The 23,424-nt window shown below is 35.7% G+C and overlaps 1 protein-coding gene and 1 pseudogene across 1 annotated transcript; both read left to right on the top strand.

Moving 5' to 3' along the window:
• Positions 1-4,857: 4,857 nt before the first annotated feature.
• On the top strand, positions 4,858-6,676 carry LOC104590480 (purine permease 3-like). Its single transcript, XM_010249163.3, has 2 exons — positions 4,858-5,707; positions 6,140-6,676. The coding sequence occupies exons 1-2, from the start codon at positions 4,946-4,948 to the stop codon at positions 6,470-6,472; spliced, it is 1,095 nt and encodes a 364-aa protein (XP_010247465.1). The 5' UTR covers positions 4,858-4,945; the 3' UTR covers positions 6,473-6,676.
• Positions 6,677-18,388: 11,712 nt separating this feature from the next.
• Positions 18,389-19,133, top strand: LOC148790632 (purine permease 3 pseudogene; annotated as a pseudogene).
• The last annotated feature ends 4,291 nt before the right edge of the window (positions 19,134-23,424 follow it).

Here is a 23,424-nt window from a genome sequence, read left to right as displayed (position 1 = left end):
ATTTCTCATAAAAGAGGGAAGGCATAGCTAAGACAAAAAAAAAAAAAGGCAAATAAGTTTTCACCTCCGATTGCAGCATCTTAAGGCATTTTGATAGATTGATTGCTGGTTTTGCTGCATGACAAACGCTATTAATGTTTGGCCTCTACATTTTATGCAGATATGAAATATTTTGCCTTAATGAGGTGAAATTTAGTGAAAAACACCCTATTAGAAAATCTTGAGTTATAAAATGTTTACATGTGATTTTATTGTGTTTAATTAAACTGCAATGTTTGATCACTTATGCTGTATTTGGAAACAATGCAAATGGAGTGTAAATTTCGGTTCAAGGTAAATTTACACTTTGATTCATTTTTGCTTGTATTTGGCAACACTACATTTATGCATTGGCAAATGACAGACCAATGCATATTTACGTTGATAATAAGATGTAAAAGTACAGCAATAAAAAAGAAGTAAATTTGTACTCAAGTGGGCTTTTGATAAAAAAAAGCATATGCTTTATTGGAATTCATGTTTGCATCCATTACAGTTAAAATTCTGTTTGGTAAGAAGGTAAATTTGTTAGTGCAAAACTAACTCAAAGATTTTGCATTCACACTTATTTGCATTGTTTTAAAATATAACCTTAGGCTCAAAGATTTTGCACTCTACATACTTGCATTTATACTCCTTCCAAACTGATCCTTAGGCTGTGTTAGATTGCAGGGCAATTTTATTGGCACTAGTACAAATGCATGGGAGTGCAAATGAAAAAAAATGCAAATTCTCGTTTAATTTTGTTTTGGGTTTTACTTTATTTTCCTTCATGTCTTAATTTAATTCATTTGTATTGCAATCAAACAAAATAAGCTAAAATTTGAAACAAAAATAGGTCAGAATTGACACTCAAAATATTTTGCATTGCCATAGTTTTGCATCAGTGCAAATTTATTTGCATTGCAACCAAACACAGCCTTAAGCTCAATTTGGAAAAAAAAAACACAAATATAAATATATACAAAATAATACAAAATATAATATTTTGCACTCTATATATTTGCATTTGTATGACGTGTCATGTTATGTACGAAGGCTATTGTTCAAGTCATGTCAAAACCCACCATGTTGCCACCATTATTAGTTAATTATCATTAGCCTATGGAAGCCAAGAACCCACCTAAACCCAAATTCATTTCACCCATGCATCCTGTAACCTAGAACCTCCCAAAACCAGCTCACTTTTAGCTAAGTCCTAAGCTTCTTAAAACCTAAACCAACCAGTCCACTCTCACCCAAGTCCTAAATGTCTTGAAATTTAGGCTGTATTTGGAAATGATGCAAATGGAGTGTAAATCCCGGTTCAGGGTAAATTTGTACTTTGTTTCATTTTTGCTTGTGTTTTGCAACATTACATTTATGCATTGACAAATGATAGAAAACACATTTTCTAATACATATTTACATTGATAATAAGATGTAAAAGTACATCAATAAAAGAGAAGTAAATTTGCACTCAAGTGGGCTTTTGATAAAAAAAAAGATATTCTTTATTGGAATTCGTGTATGCATCAATTACATCTAAAAGTCTGTTTGGTAAGAAGGTAAATTTGTCAATGCAAAACTAACCCAACTTTGCAATTTATATGGACCATTTTACACTACATATTTGCATTCTCACTTATTTGCATCGTTATCAAACACAGTCAGGTCTTGTTCGTTTTCATCTCTGTAATTTACCTGAGTAAGTGCACTTACCCAGGTAAATGTTTTCTGAGTAACATTTACTTGGGAAAGTGCATTTACCCATGTTCTTTTGATTTCTAGGATTCCCAAGTAAATAACAAAACGACATTTTTACCCATAAAAAAAACTAATATAAAATGGGTAAAGTTATCCCATTGTGCTTTATAAAATTTTCTCTTGGGTGGGAATGTTACTTACCCACTTGGGAAATGGGTATGCTTTACCCGGGAAAGTAGAGCTTATTTTACCGTGGGGCCCATTAATAACTGCAAAAAGAACGTAAAATTGGTCAATGAAAAACAAAAGATACCTATTAACTAACTTTCCCAAGCTTATTTACTAGTAAACAAATGGGGCCTTAAACCAACCAGTCCACTCACCTAAGTCCTATACCTCTTTAAACCTGAAACCAAGTCAGCTCTTATCTAAGTTTTAATCCTATTAAAACCTAAACAAACCAAATCTACTCTTACCCAAGTTCTAGACCTTTTGAAATCCTAAACTCACTAACTCACTACTGATTAAATAATGGGCTAAAATTAATGCTTGAACCAAAAGAAGTGATTTTCATTAGCTAGTCCCACGGCAAAATTCCATGAAAAAAATCACTATCTAGTCCCGTAAAAAAAAAAAAAACCATTTAAGACTATCTAATGAACTTCAGTGGGAGATTGAACAAATTAACATGCTTTATTTTAAGTAAAAGCTATATTGGGCCTTATAAGAATGGCATATTGAAGAGCAGCATGCACACTCCTATAATCAAATGGGTCAAGAAGAAGGGTGGCATCATACTTGAAGATAACATAACTAGTAGGAATATGTGTATGAACATTGGCTTTAAAGCATCCAAATTGCAACTAATAAGAAAATCCATAATATACTTTCTTTGAGAAACAATCAAGTTATCATCAGTACGTTGAGACTCAACACCCAAGAAATAATGAATTGAGTCCAAATCTTTGTTTAATAAATTGCAGGAAGAAGAGAAATTGACACAGATTCCTTATTGCTTGTCAGCAAAGATATCATCAACATATAAATAGATCATTTTGCTTGTACAATAACGAGAAAAATTAACATTAGATGCAGAAAGTTGAATTCTTATAATTTGGAACTTAATTTAGAAAATCAAATATGTAGAGCTTGCTTAAGCCCATATAATACTTTTTTTGTAACTTGCAAACATGAGAAGGGAAGTTAGAATCAACAAAACCTTGGTATTGTTTCATATATATATATATATATAAGCTTATTCTTTAAACCTTGGTATTGCTTAACCTGTTTCATGGACCAATTTGTTAAAGCAACAATGCCCAGAATGACTCTTATGGTGGTTGATTTAAGCTATGGACTAAAAATGTCTTACACGTTGGTACGAACCTTTGAGAAAAACCTAGCTTAGTCTACTAGGTGAGCTTTTCATTGTTTTCATCAATCAAGGTTTTTAAAATTGAATCGGACAATAAACTGGTCAGGATCTGTTTCTCGATCGAACAGTCTGATCGTTCGAACTGAATGGATGGCCTGTTTTGACAAAAAATTAAAAAAAATAAAAACAGCCAAAACCGTTGGACAGTATAAATGGTTCGAATGCCTAGATCAGCGATTTGCTGACCAAATCCATGATTTTTGGCAAAATAATGGTTTTAGGATAAAACAGAATCGATTACCTGACTCGTTCTCAGTTTTTCTGGTTCGACCGTCCAGTCCGATCTGATTTCATCAACATTCCTTTTGAGTTGATAAATCCATTTAGAACAAATGTTATTCATATTTAGCTGCGGTGAAACAAAAAGCCCAATTGCATCATTTTTAATTAAAGCATCAAATTCTTCATTCATTGTTTGATGAATGAATGAAGAAGTTTGTGATAGTGACCATAGGATAGGTTCTAGCATATTGGTGTCAATTGGTAATGAATCTTTCATAATAGATTCCATGAATTGCATCTTGGGAACCAAGGGGGATATAGAAGATGTATTTTCAGCCAATGTTTTAAAAGCCGACCTTGAATTGGAACGGCTTTGGCCACTGGTTTTTGGGTCAGCGATTCAACTGTCTGATTAGAACAGATGACCTGCTATCATTTAAAAAAAAATAAAAGTAATTAAAATAAAAAACAACCAAAAACAATTGTCTAAGTCAAATGAATTATGGCTTCATCTCCTGGGTCAATAAGTTATTGACCAAATTAACGGTTTTTGACTAAAAAATGGGTTAAGAGTGAAACAGAATTGGTTGCCTAAACGGTTTTTAGACCGAACGGTCTGACTGTCCGGGTCAATGATGATTCGAAAACCATGATTTGAGCAATGGGTATAGAGGGAGGTGATATGATTAGGATGGGTTAGAAAATGAAATAGTGGAAATAGCAAAAACATTCTCATCAAACACAATATATCTGCTAATAATGATGTTATTAGTGATTACAATTGAGTTTTAAACATGTAAAGCAAATCTATAGCTAAACTTATATTTGTTAAGGTATGAGTAGCAAGCACACTTGAAAAACTTTAAGAGAAGAGTAGTTGGGTTCTACATCAAACAACTTTTCAAGAGGAGATATATTATTTATTTATCTTTTTTTTGAAGAAAGAGGAGACATATTATTAAGAACTAGTGTTGACATTTTAGTAATAACAACAAAATCGGTACTTTCGACTTTGGAGTGCTTGATTTGAATATAAAAAGGGGTTTTTTAGTATACACTCAACCTCAGAATTCATAATTTGGTCGTATAGTTTGAGTCGGTGTCAAGGGAGAAAGATTCCCAATTCAGGGGGAGATTCATAATTTGGGTGTCAACGGGGGAAAAGATTCCCAAGTCAGGGGGGAGATGCTGTCTAGTATATTGCACAAACTAAACGTGTCATGTGTGGAGAGCAATGTTGATAGCCCAGCTTGTTTGAATTCAGAGAGCCGGATATTTTTTTTCACAACAACCAGTGTATGCAAGTGTTGAAAAGTTAGCTCTTGGTGGGGTCCATCAAAACCACAAGGTTGGACAATTATTTCCATCTACCATTCTCAATTTCCCATTCCCACAATAATAGGTGTAGACCGGTGAGTACAATCCACTGTAAAATCCATACATTGATTTTATATCTATCCAAATTAAAAGAAGAAAGAAGAAAGAAAAAACCAAAATCCATGTTCTATATACTCTACTAAGCTACCACACTCCATTGATCTCTTATCTCATTAACCGTCAGCCATGTCTTCCCCTCCACAGACGGAAACCGTCTTTAACGTCGACCAAACAACCCCACTAACGAGAAAGAATAGCAAAGCTATCAAATGGTCTCTACTGATACTCAACTGCACTATTATGGCTATAGGAACCATAGGCGGTCCTCTGTTAATGAGGCTCTATTATCTTCATGGAGGCAATCGTAGATGGCTCTCGAGTTTGTTACAGAGCGCTGGGTTTCCCATCCTTCTGATCCCACTCTCCCTCCTCTACTTACGCCATCGGCGGCATCGCGGCGTCTCACCCTCCGAGTTCTTCATCGAACCCAAGTTGTTAGTGTCCAGCGCTGTGCTTGGCCTCTTGCTGGGTCTCGACAACTTCATGTACGCACTCGGCTTATCTTACATTCCTGTATCAACTTCTGCTATTCTGTTCGCATCTCAGCTTGCCTTCATTGCTGGGTTTGCGAGGTTGATAGTGAAGCAGAGGTTCACGCCTTATTCAATTAATTCCGTGGTGTTGATGACTATTGGGTCGATCACGCTTGGGATTCACAGCGACGGAGACCGGCCGGCCGGAGTCTCCGACGGGGAGTATCTCTCCGGCTTCTTATTGACGTTGGGGAGTGCATTGCTGATTGGGTTCATCTTGCCTAGTATCGAGTTTGCTTATTCAAAGGCGAGCCGGGCAGTGGATTTAACAGCAGTGATGCAATTTCAGTTCAACGTTGGGTTGTTTTCAAGCATCCTTTCCGCCACGGGGATGCTGATAAACAAGGATTTCCAGGTTGACCGTTGATGGGCAAAGTGAAAGCACTACCTATCTCTTTTCTCTGTTCACTTTACAGTTTACACACATATAGCAATTTGTTTTTAACATAAGCATTTATTCCATAAACACTCACTTAAGTTATGTTTGGTTTGAAGAAAAAGGTAGAGGAAGGAAGGGAAAGATAGGAAAACCAAACCTAGCCTTATTTTTAAGATAAGCATTCCCAAGTCCCAAACATGGCTGAAGTCTCATAGAAACATAATTGAATGAAGCTATTATATTGCTTCAACTAGCATGTCTTCTGTTGTAGTAGTGTAACTGTAGAGATCAGTCTTAAGAATAAATACTAGTCCTTGTGTGTCAAAACTCCTCCAAGAGCTAGAGCTAGCTTGCATGGGGGTGGGGTTACGACGTTGCTAATGGTTTGTAGAATGAATTGATTTGCAGGAAATTCCAAGAGAGGCAAGGGAGTATGAGCTTGGACATGGAATGTATTACTTTGTGCTGTCTGCAAGCGCCATAGCTTGGCAGTTATCTTTTGTAGGACTTTTAGGCCTGATCTTCTGCACTACCTCTCTCTTCACTGGGATCTACAGTGCGGTTCTTCTTCCTTTCGCAGAGGTCGGGGCTGTCATCGCCTACCATGAGAAGTTCACTGGAGAGAAGGGGATTGCTTTGGCCCTTTGCCTTTGGGGCTTCACCTCTTACTTCTATGGAGAGTACAGGAAGAGTAAGGTGGAGACAAGCATGACAATCGATGACCAATCGCCTCAGCCATGAATTGCCTACAATCCATATGGTTTTATCCTTAAAGCCCAATCGCCTCAGCCACATTTTGTTCACTATTTTCTCTCTTCTTTTACATCATTTTTACATGCAGTTTTTTTTTTTTTTTTGAGAACGGTGGTAGAAAAGAAGGTTTTCGGCAAACCCTGTATTCTCTATTCTTCATATGGAATACATACACTGATTGTTCTCTCTCTCTCTCTAGGTTCTTGGGTGGAAGGATTTGAATAGGGTGAAACTTAATTTTTTGAACGGGTTTTAGACTTTTAGGGCCAAAGGTTTTGAACAGGATAAAACTTCATACATAGTTGCTTGGCCAACTGTTATAGTCCGCTTGCCCAGTTGCCCCCATGGCAATAATGTCGAACCCTTGAACCTCTTCCTCTTCCCCTCTCTTTTTTGCCCAGTGTCTCATTCTTTTAAAGACTCTTAATGCATCATAAAAGGTAATATGGTTTAATTAATATCATATAAAAAATCTATGAGATTTTAGAGATCCTCAAAGATAATCAAAGCCTTATGTATAATTTATTAGAGTATAGGGTCTTGTTTTGGGCAGGAAAGATAGCAAACTATTAAGTGATTATGGAATTGGCGTGATATTGTTTAATATGGTCTAGTTAATACCGTATATAAGAAATTTAAAGCCTCTATGTGATTTTAGAGATATTCAAAGACATTTGAATCCTCTATTCTCAATTATTAAGGTATAGGGGCTTGTTTTGAGAAAAAGGTGTAATAAACTATCAAGATTTATAAAGTTGATGTCATATTGTTTAATATGGTCAGATTAATACCGCATAAGAAATCTATGTGATTTTAGAGACGTATATGTGCCTATTTTGAGTGAGCTATAATACCCATTGTTTGTGGGAACTGGGAATAAATACTCTCTATTTGTCTTTTTTTGTTTGTGTTGTTGGGAGGAAGATTTTGAAGAATAGAGAGGGACTGACTTCTCAATGTATAAACAACTAATTGGAGAAACAAATACTTGAGCAGTAGAGGATTTCAAGAATTTTGGAAGAGAAGCGTTTCAAAGAGGTTCTATGTTTTTTTCTATTCATCGATGAAAGACATGAACTAGTTGGTTTTTTCTCTTTGATGAGCTTTCAGGCATGGGTGGAAGGTTTTCAACAAGGTAAAATTTCATAGACTTTTAGGGGGGAGGGGGTTGAGAGGAACTGGGAGTATTATTAACCCACCTAATGGAGTTCAGCCCGTGTTGTAACAACAAAATGTGTAATCCATCTGATCTTTTTCTTTTTTGGGTAAATTACAAAGACTCCCATTGTACGATGGGGTTTGTGATAAAGACCCCTTGTAATATGACCCTGAGACAAAGATCCCTTCCGTTAGTTTTTCTTAAAATTCGCCTTTTTAATCCCCATTCTACCCTTGTAATAAATATTTAAATAATTGAGTGAAAAGCACTATTCATCTTCTCCGACCTCACATACACTCAGCGGCGAAAAATACTGTTCATCTACCAAACACCATCTCTCTTTCTTTTCGTTCTCTACTCCACTTGCTCATTGGTTCAGAACTTTATTCAGATCTCTCTCGCCAGCGACAAAGCGGCTTCTTCTCTTCTGCTGCTTCCGCTGAAAATGGCTGCCCACCTTCTGCATCGGTACTCTTGCTTTTATTAGCCAAAACGTTGCTCCTCCGATCAGCTTTTGTCGTCGATTTTGTCTTCAACGGTTTCAGTTCGTCTGATCTTTTATTCTACGGCACCGCAACGCTCGAATCCTGTCTGCTCGTCCTCCATAGCTCGTATTCAACGTTTTCATCTCTGTGGCGAAAAGCCCACTTGTTCTAGACCCATCGGCGTACGAGTAGTCGTACTGTGGAGGCGAATGTGGTTACAGGGCTGGTGTTTCACCGGAGCAAATGCGGTTGAATGGCGAGCCAAAAAGGCCGAGCCTGGAGGGTGTTTGCTACAGTTCCAGCAAGCAGAGCACTTCGACCCAGACGAGATCGCTACCTGTATCCGCTACAAGGAGGAGGCTCTGAGGTGGGGTTCCGATCCTGAAATCGACGAAATACTGGCCAGCTCATTGATGACAGCCCTCTTAGATTACAGTCAACGCTCTCAGCCCTCTTAGATGATTCCATTCTCGCTGATGTCCTGAAGAAACCCACACTTTCCGATGTGAACAACCTTGCATGTCAACTTGGAAATGGGCAGCGCTACGAGAATTTCCGTTCTTAAAATGGACGGCACAACCTTTCGGTACCCACCTTCCTCTTCTCCTGATTAATTCATTGCTTCGTGCTCGTGGTTGCCACATTTTAGCGAACACATTACTTACGATAGGAAAAGACAAAGAAGAAGGGTCCTATGTAAGGACATGGTTCACAATTCACGTCTTATTCTTGAAATAGTTTCTTTTTTTTTCCCCTTTTTGAGTAAATTCTCTTGATTTCTAGTGATCTGACTGACCTAACTAATTAAAGAGTAGCAGAATGCATTTAGCTTTTTGTTGGCTTTAGTTTACTAACTAGTTGAGCCATCTTGATGAGGATGCGGCTGTGCTGAGGATCTGAAGTTAGCTATCAAAAAGAAAACAAATGAGATGGAGCAGTCGCAGATGGGACATCGATGCGCCGGAGACAATGGGAGCCTTGAAGGCTCTACGTCTGCGCAAGGCCAAGAAAAGAACAGAGAGATGCTCAGAGTCCAAAGAGAAAGCTTGTGTTGGGGAAACAAACGGATTTATCTGTAGCAATCGTAGTTTTAAGTATTCCACTTATCTGCTGTTGTTGAAAGCAACATGGGTGTTAATGAAAGAGAAGAGAAAGAGGAGAGAAAGGGGAAGGGGAAGAAGAGAAATCGGGGACAGAGAGAGGGAGAGAAGAAGAGAGAGAGAGATGTGAAGGAATCTGAGTAGAATGAATTACCACCATTATTGATATTATATGTGAGGTTGAGAAAGATGAACAGTGTTTTTCTCTCAATTATCTTTGTTACGGGAGTAATATGGGGATTAAAAATATTGTAATTGTAGATTTAACGAAAAACTAACAAAAGGGAATCTGTCTAACGGTTATAGTACAAAAAGGTCTTAATCGCAAAACAAAATATAGAAGGATCTTTGTCACAGATCCTATAATACAAGGGTGGTCTTTATAATTTACCTTTTTTTTCTTTTAATTTATCCCAATAAATAAGGTAATGTAATTTAATGAAACATTTGCACAGGTCGTAAGAATGGAAACCATTAGAACTGGTGCAAAGTGAGCATATGGATGAGTATTTATATTGGATAATCAGAAAAGTACAATTTGGGTATATTATTTTTTCTTTGGAAAGTAATATGTTTATCTTACTTGTCTAAAAAACAAATTATGGTGGCACTTTCCTAGATAAAATAAATTAATATATTTTAGCCATAAGTGCAGCATGTGAATTAGTTTGACTTAATTAAATATATACTATTGGAACCTTCAATGTGTACGGAAATGCCTATAACTATGTATTGTGAGTTGTGACCACTTCAACTATTTGAATGACTAAAAAATTGGGGTCAGTTTGGCACGTGAGAAGATCTTCTAATAGCTCTAACAGCTAAAAGATTCATTGAGTTTTTGACATAAGATTTGGGTAGTTTGAAGACAGTTTGGCAAACGTCTTTTCATGCGTCTGCCCATGTCTTTCCACAAGAGATTAAAATGCGAAAGGCGTGGGAAGATTCATTTGAAGCTTTCCAAAATCAGCTTGAAATAGACTTTTCGTGTCTTTTTGGCGGCTAGATCTTTCATGAGCCAAATGGGAATAGATCGAAAATCAGTTTTCCTGGCTTGTAAACAACCGAAAGATTGCGTGAAAAGACGTGCCAAACGGGCCTCAGTTTTGTTTATGCTTTGTTGAACACTTGGGTCCTAGTTCTTGGTTTGTAGTAGTTGTCAAGTCCACGATTGTTGAATACTTCCCTTAGGGCCGTTTTTGCTCCAACTCCATTTCCACAGTGAGCTTTGCAATCCAATATTTATTTGACACATGATATATAAAAGGTTGGGCCTTGTACCACTTTAGTCCCTAAGCAACAATTTAATACTTGAATTTTCAAAATATGCCAATTCAATACCTGTTGTTAACCATCCATTAATCAACCGTTAAGTGGCATTTGAAAAGACACACATGTCCTTTGAGTGTTATCTAATTTTCTTTATCAACCATACAAACATTGATGAAAAATGAATAGTCCCAAATCCTTATTTCTTCTATTCAATGAAGTTGGAGTCACCAGAATGTCCACTCAGACGTGACCCCAACTTTCTTGAATAGAAGAGGCAATGACTTGGGACTGTTAATTTTTTATCAATGTTTAAATGATTGATAAAGAGAATTAGATGACACTCGAAGGGCATTTGTGTCTTTTCAAATGCCACTTAATGGCTGGTTAGCCGCAAGTACTAAATTGGCACGCTTTGAAAGTTTGAGTACTAAATTATCACATTTTAAAGTTCGGAGACCAAAATGACAGTAGGCCCAAAGTACAAAGTACTAATTGGGATTTTTCCATATATTAAATGGAGACCAAGGGATACAAAATAATTCAAATTAAAATAACTAAAAACAGCAAAATAGGAGTCTACAACCCCACTGTTCCACCTTCAATTCCAATAATCTTTCTCTGTTTTATGCATGAGAGACAGGAGAGCTCTCCTCCTTCCCTTTGATTTCGGAAATCCAAACCGTGTGATATGAAACTTCCTCTATATTGTCCAATAAAGAAGGTTTTGTCTCAAAATGCCATCATGTAAGTTACAGAGAAGAAGATATAAGAAAGCATTCCAATCGCCAAGGGTGTCAATGGACCGTTTTTGGGTTGAATCCCATCCAAATCAAATTCATTTTGGATGGATTAGATGGTCCAATAAGATATATGGAATTGGATCAGTCCAAACTTATTAGTCCAAAGTATTTATTAGATTAGATTGGATCTAGTCTATTTGTAATTGAATCAATATCCGATCCATTGATAGAAGATAACAATATAGGCCTATTGGAGCCAATCTAAATTAAAACCAATTTGAATAGAATGGACAGCTCAGACATTGAATTGGACTGGTCCAAAATGGTCCAGAGTATACATCAGATCAGATTAGACTTGGTCCGTCTATAATGGACTGGATCGGATTGGAACAAATCCAGTTTAATTGACACTCCCATAGCCATGATCCTTTTCCCTAATTTAAAACTAGATTAAACCAGGCTTGGAAATGAAATTGGAACTAAACGTATAATGAAAAGAAATTAAAGGATGCTTTTATGCAATCTAAGTTCAAAAGATCATGGTTTTCAAAACCGGATCGGACCGGACGGTTGCACCAGAAAAACTGGGAACCGATCACCTGACCGTTTCTGTTTTCCCCAAAAACCACTTTTTTCCCCAAAATCATTGATTTTGGTCGGCAAACCGCTGAACCGGACAGTTAACCATTCAAACTGTTCAAACGGTTTTGACCGTTTTTCAAAATTTTTAATTTTTTTGTCAGAATGGGCTAACCGTTCGGGTCGAATGGTCGGACCGTTTGAACTGATAACTAGACCCCTGACCCGTTCGGTCACCGATTCAGTTTTAAAAACCATGCAAAATATATCTTTATGTGGTAAGACTATGAAAGTAATACTTTCTTCAAAGATAAATAAGATTAAAACTCTATAAGCCAGCTCTTTCTTCATTAAAACTCTATAAGATTAAAACTCGAAGTCTTTACAGCCTTGCATCAAGAACATCTCCGTACTTCTGTGTTTTCTTTCATGGGGAGATATTCCCAATACAAGGCTATAATGGCTGTTCTAACGGGCTTTGCACTGGATGAATTCGGTTTCCTCTAGATCAGGTAGCAAGGCACACTAGGAGAGCACAAATGATTAAGAACTTGTGATTTCAATACTCTGCATTAGTTTTTCTTTGTAGTTGGTGGACTCTCCATTTTTTTTTAACATTTCTAGATCTAAGGCTTTTTTATCTTAACAAAATTAAAATTTGCAATGACAGGATATTTTTGGATATGCCACTTCCTAACCCCCCCCCCCCAAAAAAAAAAAAAATAACATGGACAAACCAATCATTTAATTGTTAAAAAAAACAAAATACCACATGGTCTGCTTCTTTATTTCCATCACTGATGAAATCAAGAAAGCTCATGTCATAATTGGTCACAACCCATAGGTTTAACCATTTAGGGCCTGTTCGTTTGCTCTGACGTCTAACATCTAAAAGTACAATAATTACATTAAGAGGTATATTGGTATTGGTGAACTTTTCTTTCCTCTGAACTTTGAATGCAAAGAATGTTGTTCTGAATTCTTTCTGAAAAATGTCAAATGTCCAATTTAACCCCCATATAAAAGAATTTTTGTTTGTCTATATAATTCATTAAAGAAACAATATTAAAAAGTATTATAACAATTAATACTCAATATTATTTATTAATATTTGTTAATAATTAATAATAATAAAAATAATAATTAATAGTGATTAATAATCAATTAATAAGTAAGAATAATTAATGGAACTTTACGATGATAGTTAATATTGTAATTAATTAATTTCTATTAGTATATTACTATATCATATTATAATAAATATTGTAATATTAATAATTAATTTATAATATAATATAATATTGTAATGTTAGTAAATATTATATGATGATATTATAATATAATAGCATTATGAATGTGATATTAATATTATATTAATAATATTAATTATTTATTATTATTTTTACTACTCATAATTTATAATACTATTTAATATATTTAATTAAGTGCTTACTATTTTAATTAGTTAGTATATTATATAGTATAAATAATTATTGGTTTCATTATAATATTATAATTGGTAAATAATATTCTAAGTAATTAATTATAATAATTAATATAATTGATTTTAGTAGCACTATGAGACGATAATTACGAATATATATAGCTAATTAATTATTATGATCATAGGATAATATGAATATTATAATAATATTATGGGGAAAATGAAAGATCGGTGGTTGGTCTAGTGGATCCGGTGGGTCTTGATATGAGCATTAGAGGGACAATATGAAAAAAAATTGGGAAAAGTAGGGATACACGATGCAGAATTCTGAATTCCAGCCCCCGTACAAGTAGCCCTGTCCCCCTATAAACCACATCCTGCCCGTGAATTCATGGTCAGGATGCATTCCCCGTAGTTTGGGCCTAGTAAATTCTGAGCTGGGCTGATTTGTAGGGATACACGTGACTCATTTGTACTTCAGCCATCATTGGATTCAGTGTCAAGAGAGCGACCGAACGCCTCCTTAGACCACTTCAGCGTGAAGATATTAGAGGCACCGAAAAGGGCCTTAGTTTGGGTCAAATCTGACAAGTGACAACATTCGTCAATTTGCAGTGTGTATTTGAAAGGAGAGATAGAAGAGATTGTCACCCATATAATTAGAGAAGGATGAGCAAAAAGGAGGGGTATATCTGGAATTTGGTTTGTCACATGTATAGAAGATCATTTATATCACTTTCATTGCAACTGAAAGGGGGGAGGGGGGAGGGGGGAGGGGGGAGGGGGGAGGGGGGTGGGGTGTCTCTTAAAGAAATGTGAAAAGAGGAAAAGATACAAATCATTGGAATAAGCGAAATTCACAAACCAATCAGCTACGTGATTTCTTTCCCGGTAGGCGTGACAATATGCAACCTCGGCATCAATACTCTCGATCAAAGACCTGGATCCTTCAATGAACATTCTTAGTCTCCATGGAGGGTCGACCTGTTAATTTATGTCACATGGTTGAATGTTGTTTAATTAATTTTGTTTATTATCTACTCATTTATTTATTTATTTTATTATTTTCTTACTTATTTCATTAGTAAATTAATTACTTATTTTATTAATAATTAGATAATTTATTAAATATTATATATTAGCTATGTAACATATTTTAATATTTTTTTCTTAATTATGAAGTTTTGGCCAAGGTTTAGCACTTATCCATTTGCATTGGTCATAGATGAATTGATTAAATGTATTTAGGAGGAAGCTTCTATTGTGCAAGTTGTTTGTAGATGACATTGTTTTAATTGATGAAATTAATGAAGGATTAAATGCAAAATTAGGTTTATGGACAAATGCCTTGCAAACAAGAGGTTTTAAAATAATTAGGACTACTAAAACAAAGTATAACATGTAAAGTTAGTAATCATAAGAATGCAAATTAGGATATATTTAGAATTGGGACCAAGAGATAACTCAATGTGGCTATTTTCGGTACATTGGTTCAATAATTCATAACAATGGAGAGATTGGGGAAGATGTCACTTGAAGAATTAGAGTAGGATGGGAAAAATGGAGGGGTGCATTTAAACTTTTATGTGATGGGTGAATACCACTTAGATAAAAAGGAAAATTTTGTAAAATAGTTATAAGACCAAATATGTTATATATATGGAGGAAAGTGTTGGGTAATCAAGAAGCAACGTGTCCCGAAATGTGAATGCTATGATGGCTGTGTTGAAAACTATAAAGGGTTGGATGATCAAGAATGAAGGCATTTGCATCTATAGGAATCTAAGAATAGCTTTAATAGGTGATAAAATGAGAGAATTGTTGAAACCACTCGAAGGAAGAGATAGATGTAGCATATCAAACTGTAATGCACTCTAAGTAAATGAAGCATGATTCAAAACTATAGCGCAACAAGAAGAAACGGATTGAGAGCTAGCGCAGCACTAATGCACAACCTTTTTCTTGATGCTAGCAACAATAAACGGCTTGAGCATGTTAGTGCTCGTGGAGTTTCTTGGCTGTTCGAGCATATCCCTTTTATCAAACCTATAGCACAACACCAAAGCTATAGTCCTTGAGCAATGTTGAAAGGACTATAGGTTTGATAAAAGCCCTGCTTTGGTGTTGTGCTATAGGTTTCTTGTTTCCATATATCCTTTCCATTTGCAAAGAACAAATGACATGTACAGATATGGCTGTGTAAGATAAATAAAGACTTGGAAGAAATTGCACTAGAGAGAGATCGTCTTGGCTTACAAGAGGGAGTTGGAGCAGAGTCAGAGTCAGTTGGAGTTGAACAGAGACGGCCAAGTTCCTTGTGAAATGGGTCTATTAATATTGTTTATGGAAGAGAGGAAGACAAAGCAAAGATAATCAAGTTGCTACTCTCTGATGAACATAATCACCCTTGCTCAGCTTGTGTATAACAATATTTTGATCTAAAAACATGGGTATATGTATTAATTTAGAGGGCTATAACATGTTGACCTTAACAAAAAGAATTCAGGAATCTGCTATATACAGGAGGACAATCTTGTAATCTTAATGATGAATTAGATTCACTTCAAACTAATCTTTAGAAGGAATTAAAGGATTGTGTTTTGGATGAAGTCTGGAATGAAAGGAAGCATATATATTGTTCTATTTTTCCAAAAGGGCTATGAATTTGAGAAGGGGACATTAGTAGTACTCTTGTGGATGGCAGAGGGTTTTGTCCAACCAAATGAAAGGATCGAAGCATATGGAAGACATGCATTGGTACCACAGGATGTTCTTTCAACAATCAAGTCATAATAGATCAATAATGCTTATGATGCATGCATGACCTCATGGATGATTTAGCACAGTCTATTTCAGGTTAATTCGAGGATGGAAATAAGAGCAATAATTGGGCAAACAAAATTCCTGACTCTCTCTCTCTCTCTCTCCCTCCCCCCCCCCCCCCCCCCCCCCCCCAATTAGAAGACTGTCTGACTCAACTAATGCTCCATACAACATACTATCATTGATATACTCAAGTTGCAGGATGCAGCTCTTGAAGATTATGTAGGGAAAGGACTGACAAAAAAGAAGGAATGTGGGGAAGGATAAAAATAATAGCAATGGAAAGTGTTTAAAGAACCAAAGATTGGTTAATTTCACAAAGATTTTTTCTAAAAAACCAAAGATTGGTTCACATAATAGCAGTTATGTTATGTCATTATAGATTCATAGATAAATTCCAAGGATGTAGTAGGGGCGATGGATCTCAAAGGATGAAGTTCAGAATATGACTTGTTGCTGATGTCTCAGAAGCATTAGAAAAGCTCAACTAGATGGGAATACTTCAAGCATCAGAATTTAACATACATGAATGAATCTGTATACTTCAAGTAATTCAGATTGAGGAGTTGAATAGAATTTAATTTGCAATAAAAATATATATGATTAGTATGGCTTGTAATTAAGGGAATACAAATTAGAAAATTGGATAAATTTCAAATATTGAATTCTAGAAAAGTTTTTACAAACTTTCTCAACCATGTCTGTATTTGATAGGTTTCAAATCAATTTCTAGAAATGTTTTTACAAAATTTCTCAACCTTATTTCATAAGCAAATAAATTCTGTAACTAGGTATTTTAAGAAATAATTTCTAGAAATAAATTTTATATTTCATAAGCAAATAACTAGGCATTTTAAGACAAATATGTGTGTGTTTTATTCTCGTCACAGTCGCATAAACTGTTGCCATTTTTTGCAGAAGAAGCTTTGAGGTACGTGAAGAAAAATATGTTTTGAGGCCCATCTAAGAAGAAGATACCTTTGGTGCTTGTTCACCGGTGGTTAGCGTTTGGCGTGCGGGTGCTATTTCAACCCTAAAAAATTGAAGAATAATATGAGAATGAAGAAGCCAGATCGAAAGAAAATGAGGGACGGCCATGAGTATACCTGGAGCAACTATCTTGAGAACGCAAACGGCGATGGTCTTCCGATGCTATCTATGAGAATGTAGGCAGTGATGGTGTTGAGAACGTAGGCAGCGATAGAATGCAAAAATGAGATGGAGTTTAGGTTTGGGGTTAAATAGGGGCAAATCGTGGCATTTCAAAATTTGTTAAGGGGCATTTTTGACTTTCTGGTATCCCTGCAATGTGTCTGAGTGCGTTAAGAGATGGGCCTTGTGCTTATGATTTCAGATCTGAAAAATCAATCCGGATATGTTTTCAGATGCAATACCAAACGAGTCTAATGTCTAAAAAGTAGATATTTATGACGCCAGACCTCTAAAAAGAGTTATCAAACACTCCCTTAGGTAAATAACTTCTTTAATACTGGTTATTTTATGGATAAAATAATCATTATATAACTTTGCCTAAGAAATAAAATAACACTGGTAAGTACATTTGTTCATGTAATTATTTTTTAAGAAACACTTGCTCGGATAAGTGCATTTACCTAAATTAAGAGGCCTTAATGATGAATATGGCATTAAATAGAAAGGATTGGCAAAATAAGATTTATGTACTGATCCCATATAGTTGGGATAAAATATGGAAGATGATAATGATGATGTGGTGCTGAATAGGACATAATGGCAAAACAATATTCATGCCAGCAATGACACACCCCATCATATGGTTGGGATAAGACTAATGATGATGATTCCGACATGTAGTTGAGTATCTTCATATATTTCCAATAAAAATTCGGATTCAGTTCTCACAAAATCATCCTCATAGCTTTTTGCAGCGGTTAATTAGGAATATTTCCAAACTTGCATGCATGTTTTTATTCCTGAAAAGATATTTCCAATACACAACTACAAGGGTTGTGAGGAGGAAATCCTTTTCTCTTCGGATATAAAAAGTTTCGTTGAAACAAGTAAATCAAAGCCTTTGATTTGCTGTCTTTGTGGGACCATACAGTATACCCAAGGCCATGATTTTCCGTTTTAGCCCTACACTACGACACAGTGTCCTAACACAAGTGAAATCATGGAAGAAAGGGCTGACACAGTGTCCTAGCTAGCACAAGTGAAATCATGGAAGAAAGGGTTGGGCCGACAATCTTGCTTTATATATGCATAGTACAAATACTAGCCCACCGCATCCTCATTAGCATTTTGATGTCATTCTTTACGAACCATGTCCTCCCCTCTAGAAATCCAACAAACCATCCTGAACGGTCAAACAACGCCACCAAGCACAGCTATCAAATCCCAATGGCCTCTACTACTACTCAGCTGCACTGTACTGACTATAGGAACTATAGGCGGTACTCTGTTAATGAGGCTCTATTATCTTCATGGAGGCAATCGTATATGGCTCTCGTGTTCATTACAGAACGCTGGATTTCCCATCTTTCTGATCCCACTCTCTCTCCTCTACTTGCACCATCGGCGTTGCGGTGTCTCACCCTCCAAGTTCTTCATCGAACCCAAGTTGTTAGTATCCAGCGCTGTGCTTGGCCTCTTACTGGGTCTCAACAGCTTCATGTACGCCCTCGGCTTATCTTACATTCCTGTATCAACTTCTTCTCTTCTGTTAGCAACTCAGCTTGCCTTCACTGCTGGATTTGCGAGGCTGATAGTAAAGCAGAGGTTCACGCCTTATACAATTAATTCCGTGGTGTTGATGGACTATTGGGTCGGTCGCGCTTGGGATTCATAGCGGCGGAGACCGACTGGCCGGAGTCTCGCACGGGAAGTATCTCTCGGGCTTCTTCTTCACATTGGGGAGTTTGTTGCTGCTTGGGTTCATCTTGCCTGGTATCGAGTTTGCGTATTCAAAGGCGAGCCCGGCTGTGGATTTTACTACAGTGATAAACAAGGATTTGCAGGTGAAACTGAAATACAAACATCTGAATATGGGACTAAATCGGTTCAGTTAATCGTCGGTTTTTTATATTGATTAATCGAAATTAAATTGGATTTTCAGGTTCGGGTCAGTTTTTCGGTGTTTTTACTCAGCCCTACAAAATGGAGGGATCTAAAAAGTTCAGTGTGGATCTTTGTCATAAATATGCGACTAAGGTGGCCTTTCGTTAAATTTGAAATCAAAAAGGAAAATTTGTTTTTCTACCTTTACAAACATTACATTATTTGAATATAGTGGGGTTGTTTTATAATTTGAATGTTGTGACGTTGAGAAGTTTTTACTTTATTAATTTACCCATCAAAGTCATTATTTAAATAAAAATAAATGAAAATGATTAAAGTAATAAGATATTATAAAAATATTATAAATATAATACAAAATATAAAATATGATAAAAATCAATAAATAATATCAATAAAATAAAAAATGATAAAATAGTAAAAATTATTACAAATCTAATCAAATGTAGAAAAATAAAGCAATAATGGTAATAAAAATTAAATTTATAAAATATATCATTTAATGATAAAAAATAATATAAAAATAAAAGGATATATTTTATATAAAAATAATACCCTATAAAATCTATAAAATATATCAATATTTAATGATGAAAATAATCTAAAAATGGAACAGTTTGACTATTACACAAAAGATCCTAACTTTCGTATGAAGGCTACATTTCTTTTCGGTGTAAATATGGATCGATGTAAAACTTTACTCCCGGTCTGTATTTTCACGCGTTTGTTTTTAGTGTAAGTTTTACATCGAAAATAAATGTAAACCTCCCCCTCGGTTGAGTTTTACATCGATTATCAAACTAAAAAGCTTCAACGATTCACTCATTTTAAACCCATAGGAGTTGAACTCCATCATTGTACTTTTACATCGATGATAGTTCTCACTAAAAACAAACGGAGTTGAATCCTCAGTAGAGGCTTCTCTAGAGGATGCAAGCTCATAGAAGCATAACAGAATGAAGCTCTTGCTCCAGCTAGCATCTCTTCCACAGCGTAGAGATCAGTTCAATTAATTAAGAATAAATAATCCTCTGCTCAGTTTGGAAAGAGTACAAATGCAAATATGTGCAGTGCAAATGCATACAAAATAATATAAAACTAGCAGAGGGGCACTGCATTGCAGGGCTTTCAAAAGCAAAAGTTAAATTATTGTGTAGGAAAAAAATGAATTTGCAAAAGGTAAATTTTTTAATTAAAAGCTTTTAGGAAAAAAATTTACTTAAAATAAGTAGAAATTTATGGATAATAATATATTTAATTTATTAAAATAATAAATAAATAATTTTTTTTAGTTTTGAAGTCAATTTAATATAAATAAATCAATTTTCTTGTCAAATAAAGAATACAAATCTTTTTTCTCAATTTCCTAGTCCGGCATTGGGCTTTATAAGGGGGTTAGGCTTGGGCTCAAGATCTAGGCCTGATGGTCTAGTTATGCTCAGGCTTGGACCTAAATATGTTATGTTGATATAAAAGGCAAAGCGTAGCGTGGCCTATGAATAGGTTAAATCCCAACCCTCGGAGCAAAGACGAGGGGACCCCAAGGAGCCATGCCCCCCTATGGCCCAACAAATCCCCACTCTTCATCTATATTCCCCCCTCCCCCACTCCCCACCCCAATGGTTGCCCCCCTAATGGCCATCCATATTTATTCCTTCTACCCCCCCCCCCCCCCCCCCCCCCTAATCCACTTAGATTTTGGCACCCCTGATAAAAAATTCCTAGCTTTGTTGCTCTGTCCAACCCAGACTTAACCTATTGATAGCATTAAATTACCCCCCAATCCACTTAGATTTTAGTTCCCCTCATAAAAAATTCCTAGCTCCACCCTTACCCAAAATTATTAGGTTCAGAGAGAAAGAGAAATAATTTGTTAGTAAAATAAATCATCAATTAATTGAATAATTTAGTAAATTAAATAAGTAGAAATCTATGGATAATAATTTACTTAAATTTTATAAAATAAATAAATCAATTATTTAATTTTATAAAATAAATAATTAAATATTTATTTATTATTGGGACATGACTGGTCCAAGTTATCTAGAACCAAAACTGACTCATTGACATGTGAAATTAAATAAATAAAAAATAATATATTTAATTTAATAAAAAATAATAATTAATTAATTAAAATTTCACTTTTGAAGTCAATTTAATATAAATAAATCAATTTGTTGTTAAATAAAGAATACAAATCTTTTTTCTCGATTTCTTGGTCGGGCTTTGGGCTTTATATGGGGGTTGGGCTTGGGCTCAAGATTTAGGCCTGATGGTCTGGTCATGCTCAGACTTGGACTTGAGAATATGTTCTATTGATATAAAGGCAAAGCCCGATGTGACAATTTTTTTTATTTTATATTATTTGGTTGACCCATTATGTCCAAATGACTGGATCATTAGGGTGCAAATTGTGTAGGTTGGTCCGAGTTTATGCTCAACCTAAACCCAAACCCTATACATTGGGTTAAGGCTTAAGGCTTGAGTCCAAGATCAAGCTTGATCTGTCCAATTTGAGCCCAACCCATTGAAATTTGATGCACTTAGGTTGGTCTTAAGCTTGAATTGGTCAATTATCCCCATACTAAAATTTGACATCAATATATTTATATATGTATACTTATATGCAAATATATATATACATATATATATATATGTGTGTGTATGTAATTTGGCTAGGTTTGAATTATCTAAGTTTGGGACTAGGTCCAAACTCAACCCAAAGACAAAAAATCCAAAGCATTTCATCTAAAACTGCAAGTTAGGTTGGTCCATGCTCAGGTTGCACCATTATGTATTACTGACCACAAATTAGATGAAAAATTGTTTTCTTTATTAATTAGTTAGTTTAATAAATCAACAAATAATTTTCATATAACTTAATTAAACAATTCATCAATTCTTACATAGTACTGACGGTTCTAGCTAGCAGGATCTCCTCAAACTAGCTTGATCCGGATCATTGTTTTTATGAACAGATATTTATTTTTCAAAGTAAAACCAGCAGCACCTAAAACCACAATCACAACCTCATTAGAGAAATATTAGATTAAAAAAAGATTTCTTGTTGGTATGTTAGTATTGATGTGGAATCAGTTATGACAATCATCAATTTGGGGAAAAGGGATTATTAATAGTGAGTAGCACTAAATACAATTAATAATAATAATAATAATAAAGAACCAATAAAGTTTATTCCAATTGAATTTAGAATTCACAACAAAAACATGGAAGGATGAGAGAGAGAACTTGAAAGGTCGCCTACAAAATATAAAGGTATTTTTGATAAGAAAAAAAGCCATGAATAGGGCCCCGTATAGACTGTAGCCACAAATGAGGCAAGGAGGAATGACTTGTTGAAATTCACATGTACCCGAAAGAGTGCATCCTACACACATTCCAACCGTGTATTGGGAATATCTCCCAATAACACGTATACATTTGACTAGTTGCTAATTTGCTGGAAAACCTTTAGCTGTTGGGGACCAACAGCATATGCCGTTGAGAGAATTTCTGGGAATGCCACATTACCGTGAGAATGAGTAAATTAGTAATTACATATTAATTTATTTTTACTAAAAACTAAAGCATGGGCATGAATAGGTGAATTGCCCAGAATGTGTCCAACCTAGAAATTGTCAAAACAGCCTATGCTGTTGGGACCTAACAACCAAAGTTAACCCTAATTTGCTTGGCATTGACATGGAATGGATTCCCGCAACCACCTTTTGGGAAAATATTCGAACTTCGAACTATAGAAATTGTAGATTGAAAAACAAAAAGGGACCAGATCCAATAGGCATACCATAGGAAGTGCATTAAGTGATCACTTTATGATGTAGGGGTATTTGGCCAACCTGTAGATCTTGACACATGGCGTCGATCGGATGCATCCTGGCCATCCTGTGGATTCTGATGCGTGGCTTCGGCTGGATGCATCTTAACCATCCATCATCAACCACTACCAACCACCACTACCTGCTCCCAACTATCCCTCTTCTAAGGAAACTCTGGCTATAAAAGGGGCTCTCACATTGAAGTAAGGACACAGACTTAAGCTCTAAGTTTCCTCTCTTACTTGGCCCGACCTCTCACAACCCTCGACTAACTTGATCATCAGAGTCTTTGTTCCTGGGATTATTCTTGGGGCCTCTCATGTCTTTTTCTCTCAGCATGATTGGACTCGTCGGCCTCAAACACCAGAAATTACGTTGTTGCCCTCGACTCCGTATTTGGCAGCAACAATTGGCACCGTCTATGAGAACGTCTTCAAAACTTTCCCTT

The sequence above is a fragment of the Nelumbo nucifera genome, chromosome 6 (genome assembly GCF_055504915.1).
Source record: "Nelumbo nucifera cultivar China Antique chromosome 6, China Antique-T2T, whole genome shotgun sequence".
Lineage (NCBI taxonomy): Eukaryota > Viridiplantae > Streptophyta > Magnoliopsida > Proteales > Nelumbonaceae > Nelumbo > Nelumbo nucifera.
Note: the sequence above shows the minus strand (reverse complement) of the source record. Positions and strands in the feature narration are given on the sequence as shown.